The sequence below is a fragment of the Vigna unguiculata genome, chromosome 4 (assembly GCF_037176805.1).
Source record: "Vigna unguiculata cultivar grain cowpea cultivar isolate G323 ecotype 2 chromosome 4, ASM3717680v1, whole genome shotgun sequence".
NCBI classification, from domain to species: Eukaryota; Viridiplantae; Streptophyta; class Magnoliopsida; order Fabales; family Fabaceae; genus Vigna; species Vigna unguiculata.
The window spans coordinates 34,295,708-34,309,139 of record NC_140795.1 but is presented as its reverse complement, the minus strand read 5'-3'; the positions used below and the strand labels follow the sequence as shown (position 1 = coordinate 34,309,139).

General features: G+C 34.3%; 1 protein-coding gene across 5 annotated transcripts; it reads right to left on the bottom strand.

Moving 5' to 3' along the window:
* Positions 1-676: 676 nt before the first annotated feature.
* LOC114182279 (apyrase 2-like) lies at positions 677-8,002 on the bottom strand. 5 transcript variants are annotated; one of them, XM_028069109.2, is made up of 10 exons: positions 7,324-7,498; positions 4,554-4,851; positions 3,614-3,742; positions 3,489-3,545; positions 3,291-3,383; positions 2,077-2,282; positions 1,824-1,915; positions 1,528-1,745; positions 1,243-1,432; positions 677-1,098 (listed from the first exon to the last, which is right to left on the bottom strand). In XM_028069109.2, the coding sequence occupies exons 1-10, from the start codon at positions 7,344-7,346 to the stop codon at positions 986-988; spliced, it is 1,419 nt and encodes a 472-aa protein (XP_027924910.1). In that variant the 5' UTR covers positions 7,347-7,498; the 3' UTR covers positions 677-985. The 5 variants fall into 5 exon arrangements, with proteins under 5 accessions (XP_027924910.1, XP_027924913.1, XP_027924912.1 ...); XM_028069112.2 differs by having other exon boundaries at positions 1,243-1,396; XM_028069111.2 differs by having other exon boundaries at positions 4,566-4,851.
* Positions 8,003-13,432: the final 5,430 nt, after the last annotated feature.

Here is a 13,432-nt window from a genome sequence, read left to right as displayed (position 1 = left end):
GGGATCGGATTTATCACCAATTTCGCTATTCCTCGCCTCCTATCCCCTTCCTCACCTCAAAACAAACAAGCTTATCACCCCAAAATTCTTGTTTCCTTTTCCTTCTAAACAGTAAATCACCCGAAAAGAACACAATTTTAAAAAATCCAATACAAACTTCATCCTCTAATTCATTCAAATCCATAATCTCCTTTTCTCTCAAATCAATCTTCACAATAAAATTATAAAAATATTGGTCTTACCACATAAATATTGATACTTAGTAATAACTTAAGCAATAATTTAAATATTTTTACAGATTTATGACTACAAAATCATACAATTTTCATAAAATCATACAATTTTCATGACTCTTGATAAGCATTTTCATAAATAAAGGAATACAAATAAATATTCTTCTTGGAAAGTTAATCTTGTACTTTTTATACATAGATTTGGTTTGATCCCCAACTTATAGAGGATACTTTGAATCCCTAAACCGCATTCCAAATTTTTATTGTATTTAATATTGGTGATGTGTTTGACAGATGCTCACGCATGGCTCTATTTATTCTCTGTAGTTTATTCTTTTATTTCTTCTAGTGTCTCCACTTTTCAAGTTAAACTTTTATGGCAACCTAAAGATCCAATAAATACGCTTTTCCAAGAGGTCAAGAAATAAGAAACAGCACCGGAATGAATAAAAAATCAATGCTACCACCCTCACCTTTTGTTCATCTCTAAAAGACTACAAATAATAGACGAACAAAAATGAATTGAATCCGTCTTCCAAATCTGTAAATCAGATATATAGTAAATAATTACAAATGAAAAATAATGAAGCTATCTTCTAGTTATTCATGAAATGTAGCTCCTTATCTACTCTCAATTTGACCCGATAAGCAATTTCTGATCATCATGAATGGAGGCAACTTCACCTCAAGAAACTTGTGACAACTCATCTCGTAAGATTTCAGGTGAGTAAATAATTATCACACTCGTGTCATTATGTAGATGATACAGCTTCTATGGCGCTGCCTAAGGGCCATGCAGCTTCAACAAGAGCATCGTGGTATTTAACTTTCTTCACTAACGTCATCTGTTGCCATGGATCTAGGCCTGCCAAAACAAGAATCCAGTCAGTGCAGGAAGAGAATAATATTCTCAAGATTTTGCAGAAAGATTGATCCAAGAAAAAGAAAAAGATTTCGCAGAAAGCATCATTATCTTGAATAACTGTTCCAACACGATTACGAAACCTACCGAATCCTTCAACAAGCAATGTATATTGGTACAAGAGATCCATGCATAAATATGGACGGTTCCCTTCCTCAACAAGTGGATAAAAGGATTTGACATCTTCAATCTTTGTTCGACAAGCTTGCTTAGATGCAGCCTCGAAATCCACAGGACGAACCTTCACAACGGGTGAGTTTGGGTCGGCAAAACCAGCCTTTGAATAAATAATATGATTAGCATGGCAAAGTTGCATTAAATGAAGGGACTGATATCAGTATTTGGTCCAAGGGTTAATAAAATAAGCAATACCTCAGCTGCGCGGTCAAAGAAAAATGAGGCAACAAAAAGATTTTTCTGTCCATCACCCCCACCACCATTCCATATCCCACCAAAAGTGCACTTCATATGTGTGCATTTTGACTCGTTAACCTTGAGAGCCTTAAGAGCTATGCTTTTGCATTCATTCAAGCTTGCACCAGAAGGATAGGATGAAGCATTAAACGACTTTCCTCCATAGTTGTAAGATCCTGAGGATGTTTTAAAATAAAACTTCTTATTGGCATAAAAATAGAACCAAGCATGTAGAAAGCCAAAGTAATATTCACCATTAAAGCCATCTAAGAGGCAAGGGTTTCCAAAATCATCCGAAACCTTTAAAATCTTCGCACGAGCTGCTAGTAAACCATAGCCCAAGTAACTGAAAGCAAAATGCTAAAACCTATTGACCATGAAGATGGAATTGTATTACAGAATATCTATCTATCTGAAAATTAGGGTAAAGACTACAGAGGTGGGCACTCGAAGATCCCATAAAAACATAAAATCTCAAAATGGCATGTCAAGAGCAAGAAGAAAAACCTGTGAACATAGAGGTAATATTTCCTTCCCCTAAGGAACATCTCCTTGACATATTGGTCCTCTCCAACTGATACAGTTGGAGCCCCAGCAGCATCTGTCTCTGAGATGGCATATGCCATCTGAACAGATCCACCACCAAGATCAACTACCCCAACTGTCTCTGAATAATCTCTTCCTAGGTTTCCCAGTAGATAGTTGATAGTCACCTAAATAAAACAGAAGGCCAGGTAAAACTAACTAAATACCGTAGAGGAAAGTGAACACAACATCTTAACTTAATTTCCTTTCTACTTACACTTGATCTTAAAAAGTTTAGTCACTGTCGAACCATGCAAATGTTTCCTGGCAGTGTATAATTTTAGCTGCCAGGAAATGCTATCTAAACAGATATCATATACAAAGAACTTGAAATAACAGGTTAAAACTCGAGCCTTCCAGGATACCAAAATTAGCATTCGTCAAGTATTTTATATTGTATTTCCGACACGTCTGATGCATCTAAGCATTGCTCCCATAACTCTTCAAATAAAGAAAAAAACTATCAATAAAAAATTGTGTAAAGCAGTTGTCACAATTATTGCATCATATCATCACTTCGTTACTGATATAATGTCAGAGTACATTTAGCCCACTGCTTATACAGTTCACCCAAAATCATTTGTACACTATAATAACCCCTAAATCAAGTATGCTAAATAAGGGACAATATGTTTGGACAAGATTCTCCATAAACTTTTCCTGGAGGGAAAAAAAATGAAATAGATTTTTCTATAACTGACACTTTCTTCCACAATAATAGTATTATAATTACTCAAACTAAAAGTACTGATTCTATGTCTAGCTGCCACATCACTAATGGCCAAATCAGTGATTAAATCCAACTCCCCACGAATTAAAGGGCAATGTCACATTACAACAACGAAGCATTATCCAACTAGATTGAAATTTAAATTCTTACAAACCTTAGAGTTACATTGTCAGGAGTTCAGCATTTATGCTGATTTAGAATTTTTCCCCACCTTTCATGGTATAGACTACTGATTTCTCTTTTATATATCTGTCAGTGACTATAGATGGATTCTATAGTGACCTCTGTTACTACATATTTTCAGAGATTGAAGTGCTCTTTAGAGCAAATGTATTGTAACTATCCATTCGATGTCACTAAAGCATGTAACTTACGAAAGTTAGAAATATAGAGTTCATATGCATACCCATTGAAAAGCACCTTCTTGTGTTCCATCCAGCACTCTTACTGAATCGGACTCAGATTTTAGGGTGCTTCTTTGCTTAAGCAAATCCCGAACCTTACATTCACAAATAGTGGAAGCAACACAAGTTTAAAAGGTTGAGTATGGCTACTACATGCTAATAATATTGAACATGAGCAAGATGCAGCAAGTAATGTTTACCGCTTGCAAAATCCTGTCCGGAGCATCCCCTTCCAAAGCCCTCAACCCTGCAGTTGCCTGCATTAGCATATAAAATGTTTCAGATATCCCAACCCAAATGAATATGAATATAAAATTAAACACACCCCAACTCTAACAGGTGTCTTCGGCCGAAACTCCCGAGGAACAACACTCTCAGCTTTATCCAATAGAGTAATCAAAGATTCAGCAGCCTGTTGTGGATTCTGTGCATAAGCACTCAAACCAGGTTTAATCTGCAAAATCATAAAAATGTTACCACCACACCAAGGGTCTAGCTTTTAAAAAAGGTTCGTGACTGTGTTTTTATCACAACACCAAGGTGTTTTTGGAGTGTCTGCAACCACAATTGTGGCCTCATTTGTTTGAAATTTAAGAATATATTTCTTTTAGAATTTGAAATCTTGACTTCAATTTTGAAAAATTCAAAGAAATTGCTGTAGTAGACACACATTCAAATTATAGCATAATTAAATACTAATGACAATAAAATATGGAGAAATTTCACACATACATTCCACATATTTCAATAATACCTCTCATCACTACTCATGGGCCAAATAGATAAAAATCGAACACATATTTCCACAAACATGCTTAGTTAACAAGTTAAAACAACATCATGTTATGATCTGTTTGTTTGAGAGGCAAGTCTTAAAGGCACTGAATATCATTTTAAAATATATTTTGAGGCTTTTTCTAAAACAAGTTGTACGTTTTGAACAAACTAAGAGTACCCAATAATTTGTTTTCCACATATTACCACAGTAACACATAAAACTGAAAATTAATTTGCTTCAACTGTTCAACTTGATTGGATGCCACATTACTCCCATCTTGTTCAAGGTAAACGTGGAAACCTTGGCCAAGGAACTAAAGTTCAACAAACTGAGGCAAACCAAGCAAGATAATTTTTCCCATTCAGTCATTCAGAAGTAATAGTAAAAGTTCCAGAGAAGGAGACAAGTCTAGAAGACATTTTCGTTGTAGGAGACCAACAAAAAAGAAATAGCCAATAGGAAACAAATAGAAGATTTCAGATTTGACCTTCAACCTTACTGGAAATGAAGACCCAACGATCATAACAAAGACGAGGAGGGAGGTCCAACAAGTCTTGTTGAGGAGGCGCGATGTCACTCCAGTTAGAGGATGACAGCATGTGCATGTCACACACCTAGATGCTGTGAACAACGAGTATGCGTGTGGTGGCGCATTGAGTAGATTCAGCCTTTTGGACCGACAGGGTTGGCTATTGCTTAGAGAGATGCTCCAAATCCAGTGGTTATTGGAGATAACTATGGAAGTGAACAGTGGTGGAAGGTGGCTTATATTTTGCCGAACAAGACTGAGATCAGCAAATCGAGATTGACCGCTCAGATGCCAAATTGAGATAAATAAAATAGACAATATATTTTTGAGAGCTTAAATAAATCACCTCTCTTATGTTCTCGTATTTATATGACAGAATTCTGATAAATTGAGTAGAGGGAAGAGCAAAGATAGATATAGAGATAGGTACAACTTAAATGTACAACACTTAGTAGTTTTCCAGTAAAACTATTTAATACCTATTCTAACATAAATATATCATTTTTAGTCCTCTAAATGGTTCAAATAGACACTTATAAGAGGATAAAAAGTGATTTAAGATAATGCTGCGAGAATTAAAAATGGGGCGTGTCACATTTTAGTATTGTAGAGAAACCAAGATCACATTTTATATATAATTTATTTTATGAGTCTATTTGAACAAGTTTATCATGACAGAAATATAAAAGAAAATTAATTAAATAAGTTTTTCCATAAGTTAAAATTAGCTTATACCAAGTTAAAAATAAGGATTTATGAGAGAGTTTCTACAAATTAACTAATGCATAAACTAATTTTAGTTCACAAAGAAATTTATTTAATTTGTTCTTCATTTTCTCTCCTAAAAGTATTATGGAGAAATTTGTCTAAACAAACCTAAATCAATTCAATGTTTGTATACTTGGACTAAAATATTTTATTTTAATGCGAAGTGAAACTTGTTGAGATTAATGATCCAAGCAAAAACATGAAGTGATTTGATTTGATGCTCTAAATCATGATGATTGAAGTGATGAGGTGTTGATCTTGGAGTTGAAAAATTGTTATTGAGTTGTATTTTTGTGGTTATAGAGTTGTAATCAAGTTTACAATCCGTGATCTTAGTTAAAATTGATTAAATTGGTTTATAGAAGTGTTAAGAGCCTTTATTTAAAGGCTTATTTTAATTTATTATGAAGAGTTTTAGTAAACTAAAAATGTCCTTGAACTTGCTGGGTTTGCAAGTTAGAACACCTGGGTCAACTAAATTCTCAAGTTAATAAACTAAAATGACTTTAGCAATTTAATAAGTTGACTATGATTTAGTCTATAAAACCAAACTTTTAATGAACTAAAATCACCAAGTGATTTTGACTCAAATCTCGTTTTAGCCTGAAAAAAGTTGTGCAACTTCATCGTGCTTTGTTTTAGCTTACTAAAATGAGTTTTAGTTGGTTAGAACTATCAGATATACAACGTTATAATTCCTACTCTTCTTAAATACGAAATAACTTAAAATCTAATCAATTAGAATACTTAAAATTTTGAAAATACCGAGTAAGAGTTTTGCATTTTGGAAAACACTTTGTTGGAGCTACTCATGAAGAATCATTGAATCATGATCATAGATTAATCACCTTACTTTGAAGATCACTATCCTTTCTTTTCTTTTTTTTGGTTTGAGCTGAAACTTTTCCAGGTGATCTTGTTTCATAATCTAATCCATTTTTTGTGTTGTATGGTTCTTAGTTAGGGTGGTCACGGGAATTTGATTGTGATAGTTTCAGAAGTGGTGTTGTAGATATTGTACAATTCAAGGTATTATGTTGTTGTATATGTTCCTGTTTTCTTCGGAAGTTCTTGTAAAACTTGAAAATTTAGTAGATAGGCTTATTTTAGTGATTTAGCAATAGGATATAGATATCTTGAAAGGGGTGAACCATTATAATTTCTCGTGTTTTTTCTCTTAGTCTTATCTCATACAACTCTTAATTGCATTGATTTGCTATTATATGCATTACCAATTGTTTAACATGAGTTTTTATCAAGAACAGACTGATTCAAAAACTGATATTTATTCATTTGCAAAAAGTTTAATTTCTCCCCTAGAACTCAGCCTAATGCTAACAAAACCTTTCAGATAAAATTCTAACAATCATGATTTAAAAATTAGAGTAACTGCTTTATGCTATCTCATTTTCACTTCACTTCCTTGTTCTCTCTTCTACCACTTCAAATCTAATGTGAAAAAGCTTTTACATTTAACTTTCCTAAAATTTAAAAATTAAGTAGATAAGTGAATTTTAGCTTATATAACAAGTTTTAATATTCTTAATTTTTATCTTTACCAGAACTTACTGACCAGTTTATGCCATATTTCCTTCTTTATTAACCTATCACACAAAAATTCAGGGAAGAGATTATTACATTGAATAAATCATCAATTTCATCCACAAAAGTATTGTTATCTCTCATATGTAGGCTCCAAAATAAACAAATTATAAAAGTAAACCTTAAAACATAAAAAATTATACTAACTAGTCCTTGAAGTATTAGAAAAATCCTTCAACTTGGTCTATTTATAAAATACATTAATATAGGGATACATGTATAGAGGTTCATTACAAATTACATAATTTTTTTTTCATTAATAACTACTAGAGATTTATGAATTAAATTATTGACTCACTCTTACTAGATTAGAGTAAACTATTTCGAAGGAAAACGCAAATCCACGATTTTCACTCACCTGAACGAAAAGCTCGAGGTCATTCCCGATGGGAACGAGATCCAAGTTCTGGTCGAAACGAAAGACGTGGACACGGCTTCCGGAGCTTCCGGCGTCGAAGATGACGGCGAAGGCGGTTTTCCGATCGGGGGCGGCCTTGCGGTGTGTTAGGGCGTAGTCTTCGATGGACTCGTTGGAGGAGGCGGAAGGCATGGCGTAGAGCACGAGCGCGACGAGGAGGAGCGGAACCGCCACCATGAGAAACGCTCCCCGGAGGTTGTAGATCTTGTCTTTAAGCGACTCCGGCGGCGGCTGCCGCCCGGAGCGCTTGATCATTTTGGTTGTTTCGAGCTCCAGCTCGGCGTCGAGAAGTTCAGCTGAGGACGAGGAGCGGAGGCGGATCTGAGAGGCGGTGGCGGAGGGCGAGGGCGGCTTTAACAGCGCTTTTGTGTGAAACGAATTTGAAGGATGAGAGACTCTGGGAAACGACAGCGTTTGGGGAATGGGAATGCTGGTGTGTCGGTGTGGGAGGGGAGAAGAGGGAAATGATTGATGGTATGGGAACGAGAGATGGGAAGGGAAGAGAGAAAGTGACAGTGTGTGCTCGATTTGAGAGAGAGAGTGGCGGAGAGTGTGTCAGTGCGCGTGTTTTGTCTGGGAGCGGTGTTTACGCGAGAATGTGTTTTCGTTGTAACGGTATTTTGTGTGCGAATGGGAAATGGAGGTAGAATTACTACAAGTGCATCCGAGTCCGACTCGCACAATCGAATCATGTAAAAAGCTTAATTGTTTTGCTTCAATTATATTTTTATTTATATTTTGATTGAAAACACTAATGATGATAGTTAAAACATGAAATTACTTTTATTTTTGGTTTTTTTTCTCAAATGGTGCAATTTTTTTTCCAATTTCTTAAAATGGTACATTTTTTTTATTTCTCAATAGAGGTAAGTCGTGAGAAAATGACACGACTTCATCTTGAAGAAGTCGTGCCAAATTAAGACGAATTTGATTAATTCGAGCTGAAGTCGTCTCAAATAGAAGAGACTTTAATATCTTTCATGAAGTCGTACCAAACAAAGACGACTTCACTTAAATTAATTTCGAGAATAATCAAAGTAGTCATATAATGGGACGACTTCATAACAAGGAAAGTCTTGCCATATTGGCACGACTTCAGTATTGGGTTATTAAGAAAGTTTTCTCATAATGGCACGACTTCACTATTAGGGTTTTAAGAAAGTTTTCCCATATTGGCACAACTTCAATATTGGGTTATTAAGAAAGTCTTGCCATAATGACACGACTTCAGTATTAGGTTTTTAAGAAAGTCTTGCCATTATGGCACGACTTTAGTGTTTTGGTTATAAAGGAAGTCTTGTCATAATGGCACGACTTGATAGTTGAACTTGAATAAAGAAAGAAAAAGTTAAATTAAAAAAAGAAAAAATTATTGAATTATGATAATATTAAATTGAATAAAGAATTTAAAATTTTCATTGTACACAAGATATACAAAAGTAAAGAAAAGAAAAAAAGAGTTTTTTAATAACAAATATATAAGATCCAATAATTTTTTAGTTGATATATATTAAAATAAAAGTGAACACCTCCGTCTGCATATCCCACATCGTTCCAGCAATATTATCGGCCTACAATGCCGCCACAAATTGTGGAAGATATAAACCAAAGACAACAACATGAAGATATAATGATGATGACGATCTAGTTCAGATCTCATTATGGCACAGGCTCTCATAGATAACTTTCATTCCCTATTATAAGAAACCAAAATCATCATGAAATTTTTAATTACTTATATGCATTATTATTTAACTAATTAATATGACTAAAAAAATTTAATTTTTATTCGAACTAAAGTCGTCCCAATATGGTACGACTTCTTCATTAACAACACAACATTGAAGTCTCTCCAATATGGGACGACTTATTCATTAACAATTTAATACTGAAGTCTTCTCATATTGGCACGACTTTGCTTAAAATGTTAATTAAAGTCGTCTGAATATGACACGACTTCTTCATAACACAGAAGTCTTTCCATGTTGGCACGACTTCAGCTTATTTTAATTAAAATCGTCTGATTTTGGCACGACTTCTTCATACAGAAATCGCACCATCTTGGCACGACTTACCCTTCGCTGAAATTTTAAAAAAATTTGCACCATTTCGGTAAATGCATAATTAAATTGCACCAGTTTGGGAAAAAAACCTTTTTTTTTCTCAACTACTATATTGATAATCTTAACATATTTTTAACATTGTACAAGTTATCATAATAATTATTCTCATAACTCGACACCAATATCATAAGATACAATAGATAAAATAGAAAATACAAGTTAAAAGAAATTCCAAAAGAAGATATAAGTTAAAATTATCAAACATTAATAACTAAAACAAAAATAACTTACAATAATATTTAATTTTTAGTTAAGATATTTTAAACATAATTTCATCGAAAACATCTTTAAACAAACAATAAAGTGACTTATTATTTACTAGTATATTGATAATTTTAATAATATGTCGGACATCGATCTAATTACCTATTTCCTAGATGATATGTTGGTCATCGATCTCAAGTTTTTATGTCAGAAACTTGTTATCCTTCCTTAGATCAAGGTAGTCATCTAGAGGAAACACATGCTCGGAGAAGAGAGACAAGTGGTAGTGAATCATGAAATTTCAAAATTACTAGATGTTGATTTCATACAAGAAATTGTTTATACCACATGGTTATGGTGAAAAAGTCAAACGAAAAATGATGTATGTGCATCAATTATATGAACTTCAACAAAGTATGTCTAAAAGACATTTACTGTTGTCGAAAACTTGTTATCCTTCCTCAAGTTTTATGAACAATTACTAGATGTTGATTTCATACAAGAAATTATATGAACCTCAAGTTTTTATGTCAGAAACTTGTTATCCTTCCTTAGATCAAGGTAGTCGTCTAGAGGAAACACATGCCCGAAGAAGAGAGACAAGTGGTAGTGAATCATGAAATTTCAAAATTACTAGATGTTGATTGCATACAAGAAATTGTTTATACCACATGGTTATGGTGAAAAAGTCAAACAAAAAATGATGTATGTGCATCAATTATATGAACCTCAACAAAGTATGTCTGAAAGACATTTATTGTTGTCGAAAATAGATCGACTTGTTGACAATATGATAGGGTGCAAACTACTTAACTTTTTGGATGCATACTTGGGATAAAACCAAATTAGAATGTACCTTCCCGATGAGAAGAGTTATTGTCTTTTATGATAGAATGACCAAACTTTTGCTACAAAGTCATGTCCATTGACCTCAAGAAATTGGTCACACATATCGTACTTTAAAAGATAAGGTAGTTTCTAACCTTGTCAACAATATCGTGAAAGTCTATGTGGATGACATGGTTTCAATCGTTGTGAACCAACATCTGTCTTACCTCCTAATAGTTTTCAACAAGGTAAGGTTGCATAACATGAACCTTAACCTTGAAAAGTGCTTTTTTAGAGTAGGAAGAGGAAATTTTTGTGCTTCATGATAACTTGGAGGGGTATAGAAGTGAAGTGATACTACCAATGAGAAGTCCCTAAAATCTAAAAGAAGCTTAAAGCCTTAGTGAAAAACTGACCGCCATCTCTCGTTTTCTTCCATGCCTTACACAAAAAGCCAAACCCTTATTCAAATTATTAAACGGAGCCCAAACCTTTTAGTAGATTGAGCATTGTGAAAGGACATGTCTTGGTTACTCATTCTCATAAATCCTCAGCCATACTCCTTGTTTGTTCTTTACCAAGTCATATCACATTTAGTGATGAGTTCGATGTTCATACTCAAGGAAGGTGAAAAGAAACATCTAGTTTGTTAGACCCTAGAAAATTAAGATGAGTAATGAGTAGTGGGTCCTATGAGGCCAATGAATGTTGTGTTATTAAACATAACATATGGTGTGATAGCAGCAAAGTAATGTGCTTGAAAGAGTCTAGTGGATACCTTAACCATTAGACGATTGAGCCGTCTGGAGGATGCCTTGGCCATTAGATGAAGGGTGGTGTGAATGAACACTATAATTGTATGGAGATATTAGACGAAGTGTGTAAAGAACTGGGAGAAGAATAATAATAATGGATGAGTGTGATAGAAAAGAATAATAGTAGATGATGAGAGAATTTAATCATATCAGAGATATGAGTTTGTATGCTTGGAATACTATACATAGTATAGTCTATCAGGTGTGTTGGTAGACGACTTAAAGGTTAAATGCAATAAGAGGAAGTTAAGGAAAGTAAATGTAAGGAAGTAGACGAGTAAGGACATGGTGGTAGATGATTGTTGTGAGAATGAGAGTACTAAATAACTCATGTTGAAAGAGGAAGAGTAAACGACTCTTGTAAGTAGACGACTTAAGTTGGATAGAGCATTAGAGAATGACTTCGTCTCCTGGAGCATTAAACACAAAATTCATCTAATGGAGCACTAGACGTCGAGGTCATATAATGAGCCACTGAAGGCTTGGGTCGTCTAATGATCATTAGACGAGGAGGTCGTTGGATGACGAGGTCATTTAATGGATCAATAGATGAGGAGGTGTGTTGTGGATACATTTAGCAATGTATGTAATGAAAAATGATATGCTGCACAAAAAGAGAAGAGTATGTGAGAGTATAATAGAAGCATTGGATGATGTGTTTATAAAAATATTAGGTGATATATTTTATATTACATTAGATGACTATACGTTGCAGTGGGTAGACGAGGTGAGGGATTAAGCCATGGGGTTGAAATCAACGGAGAGAGATGGTTATGTGCGCATGATGAGTTATGATAGGTGAGACTATGAGGTCTATGATTTTTCTACCAATGGCATTGAGGCCTAGATTGAAGTATCTTTGTTCATTGAGTGGCATTGAGCCTGTGACTCATTGGTGTACCCATGTCTGGATGGATGAACTAGGATTAATAAGTCTGGTTATGTGCGATTGAATCTTAAAGGCTAAGCTTCGAGGAGAAGAGCATGGTATGAAACACGAACATGTTTGAGGGAAAAAAAGTTGGGAATCCATGAAAGCTTCTGGGAGACAGAAATAATAAGTGGAGAATCATGGGCCTAGGGATTAGAGAAGTCGTGATTTATGGACAAAGTTGGCATTGATAAGCTTCTAGTTATTGATGTTTGATAAGCTTGATAAATACTTAGTAATTAAGCTTATTAATTTCTCTTATTTGTCTTTATTTCATATTTTTGTGTTTATTATTTATTGGGAAGTTCATAAGTGTTATGTGTTTTGTTTAGTTAGGAATATTTTTCTTTTCTTGAGTCATTGTATACAAAAATGGAAGATTAGAGAAGACTACAAAGTTGTCTATCAAGACCATCTTGCCCAATGATGGATATGTGACAATGAGGAAGGGCAAGGATCCACTTGAAGAACTTGGAGGACCTAAGGGCTAGAGCAAGGAAAGTAAAAGAAGCTCTACAACAAGTGTTGTCCATATTATTTGAATACAAGCCCAAGTTTCAAGGAGAAAAGACCAAGGTTATGAATCGCATCATGGCCTAAATGGAGAAGGATTAATATACCAATTTCCTGCAATTTCTTTTAAGTTATTAGTTTGTTTATATAAGGGTTTGATGCTTTGTAATATTGGCTGACCAAATTATGTTTTGGCTTAACCAATTAATTGGCTTTAGTTTTGCTTTATTTTCAAGTTGTAATAAGGGCTCATTTGCCAACTTAAGAATAAACCTTTGGGAGACCAAGAGGATGCATGACTGAATGCTTTTGGGGTGACTTTGGGTTGCAAATTTTGTAGTTACAATCAGCCACTAAATAGTGGGATCACTAATAGCTTAAGTGGTATGTAATTGTAATTTATGGGTCTTTCGTAATTCTGATAGTTAAAGCTTTTATACAAGCTGAACCATTTTTATCAATGGAGACAAGTTGACTTTTATTCAGAAAATTAGAGTTTATGTCTTATATTTTAGTGAGAGTGATTCTCCTAAGTTCTTGAGTGATTCAAGAACCTTTGGTTGTATCAAAGGACTTTCCCTCCTTTGTGTGTTTCCTCCCTTGAGAAGAGAGTGATTCTTTCCTTCCACCTTTCA

Excerpts from the sequence above, each read along its gene's own strand:
- LOC114182279 (XM_028069109.2), bottom strand. The coding sequence starts at position 7,346 with ATGACCTCGAGCTTTTCGTTCAG. Across the intron at positions 4,852-7,323 it reads ACCTCGAGCTTTTCGTTCAG|TCTTGTTCGGCAAAATATAA; the intron begins GTGAGTGAAAAT and ends TGCTGATCTCAG. Across the intron at positions 3,384-3,488 it reads CGGACAGGATTTTGCAAGCG|GTTCGGGATTTGCTTAAGCA; the intron begins GTAAACATTACT and ends TGTGAATGTAAG.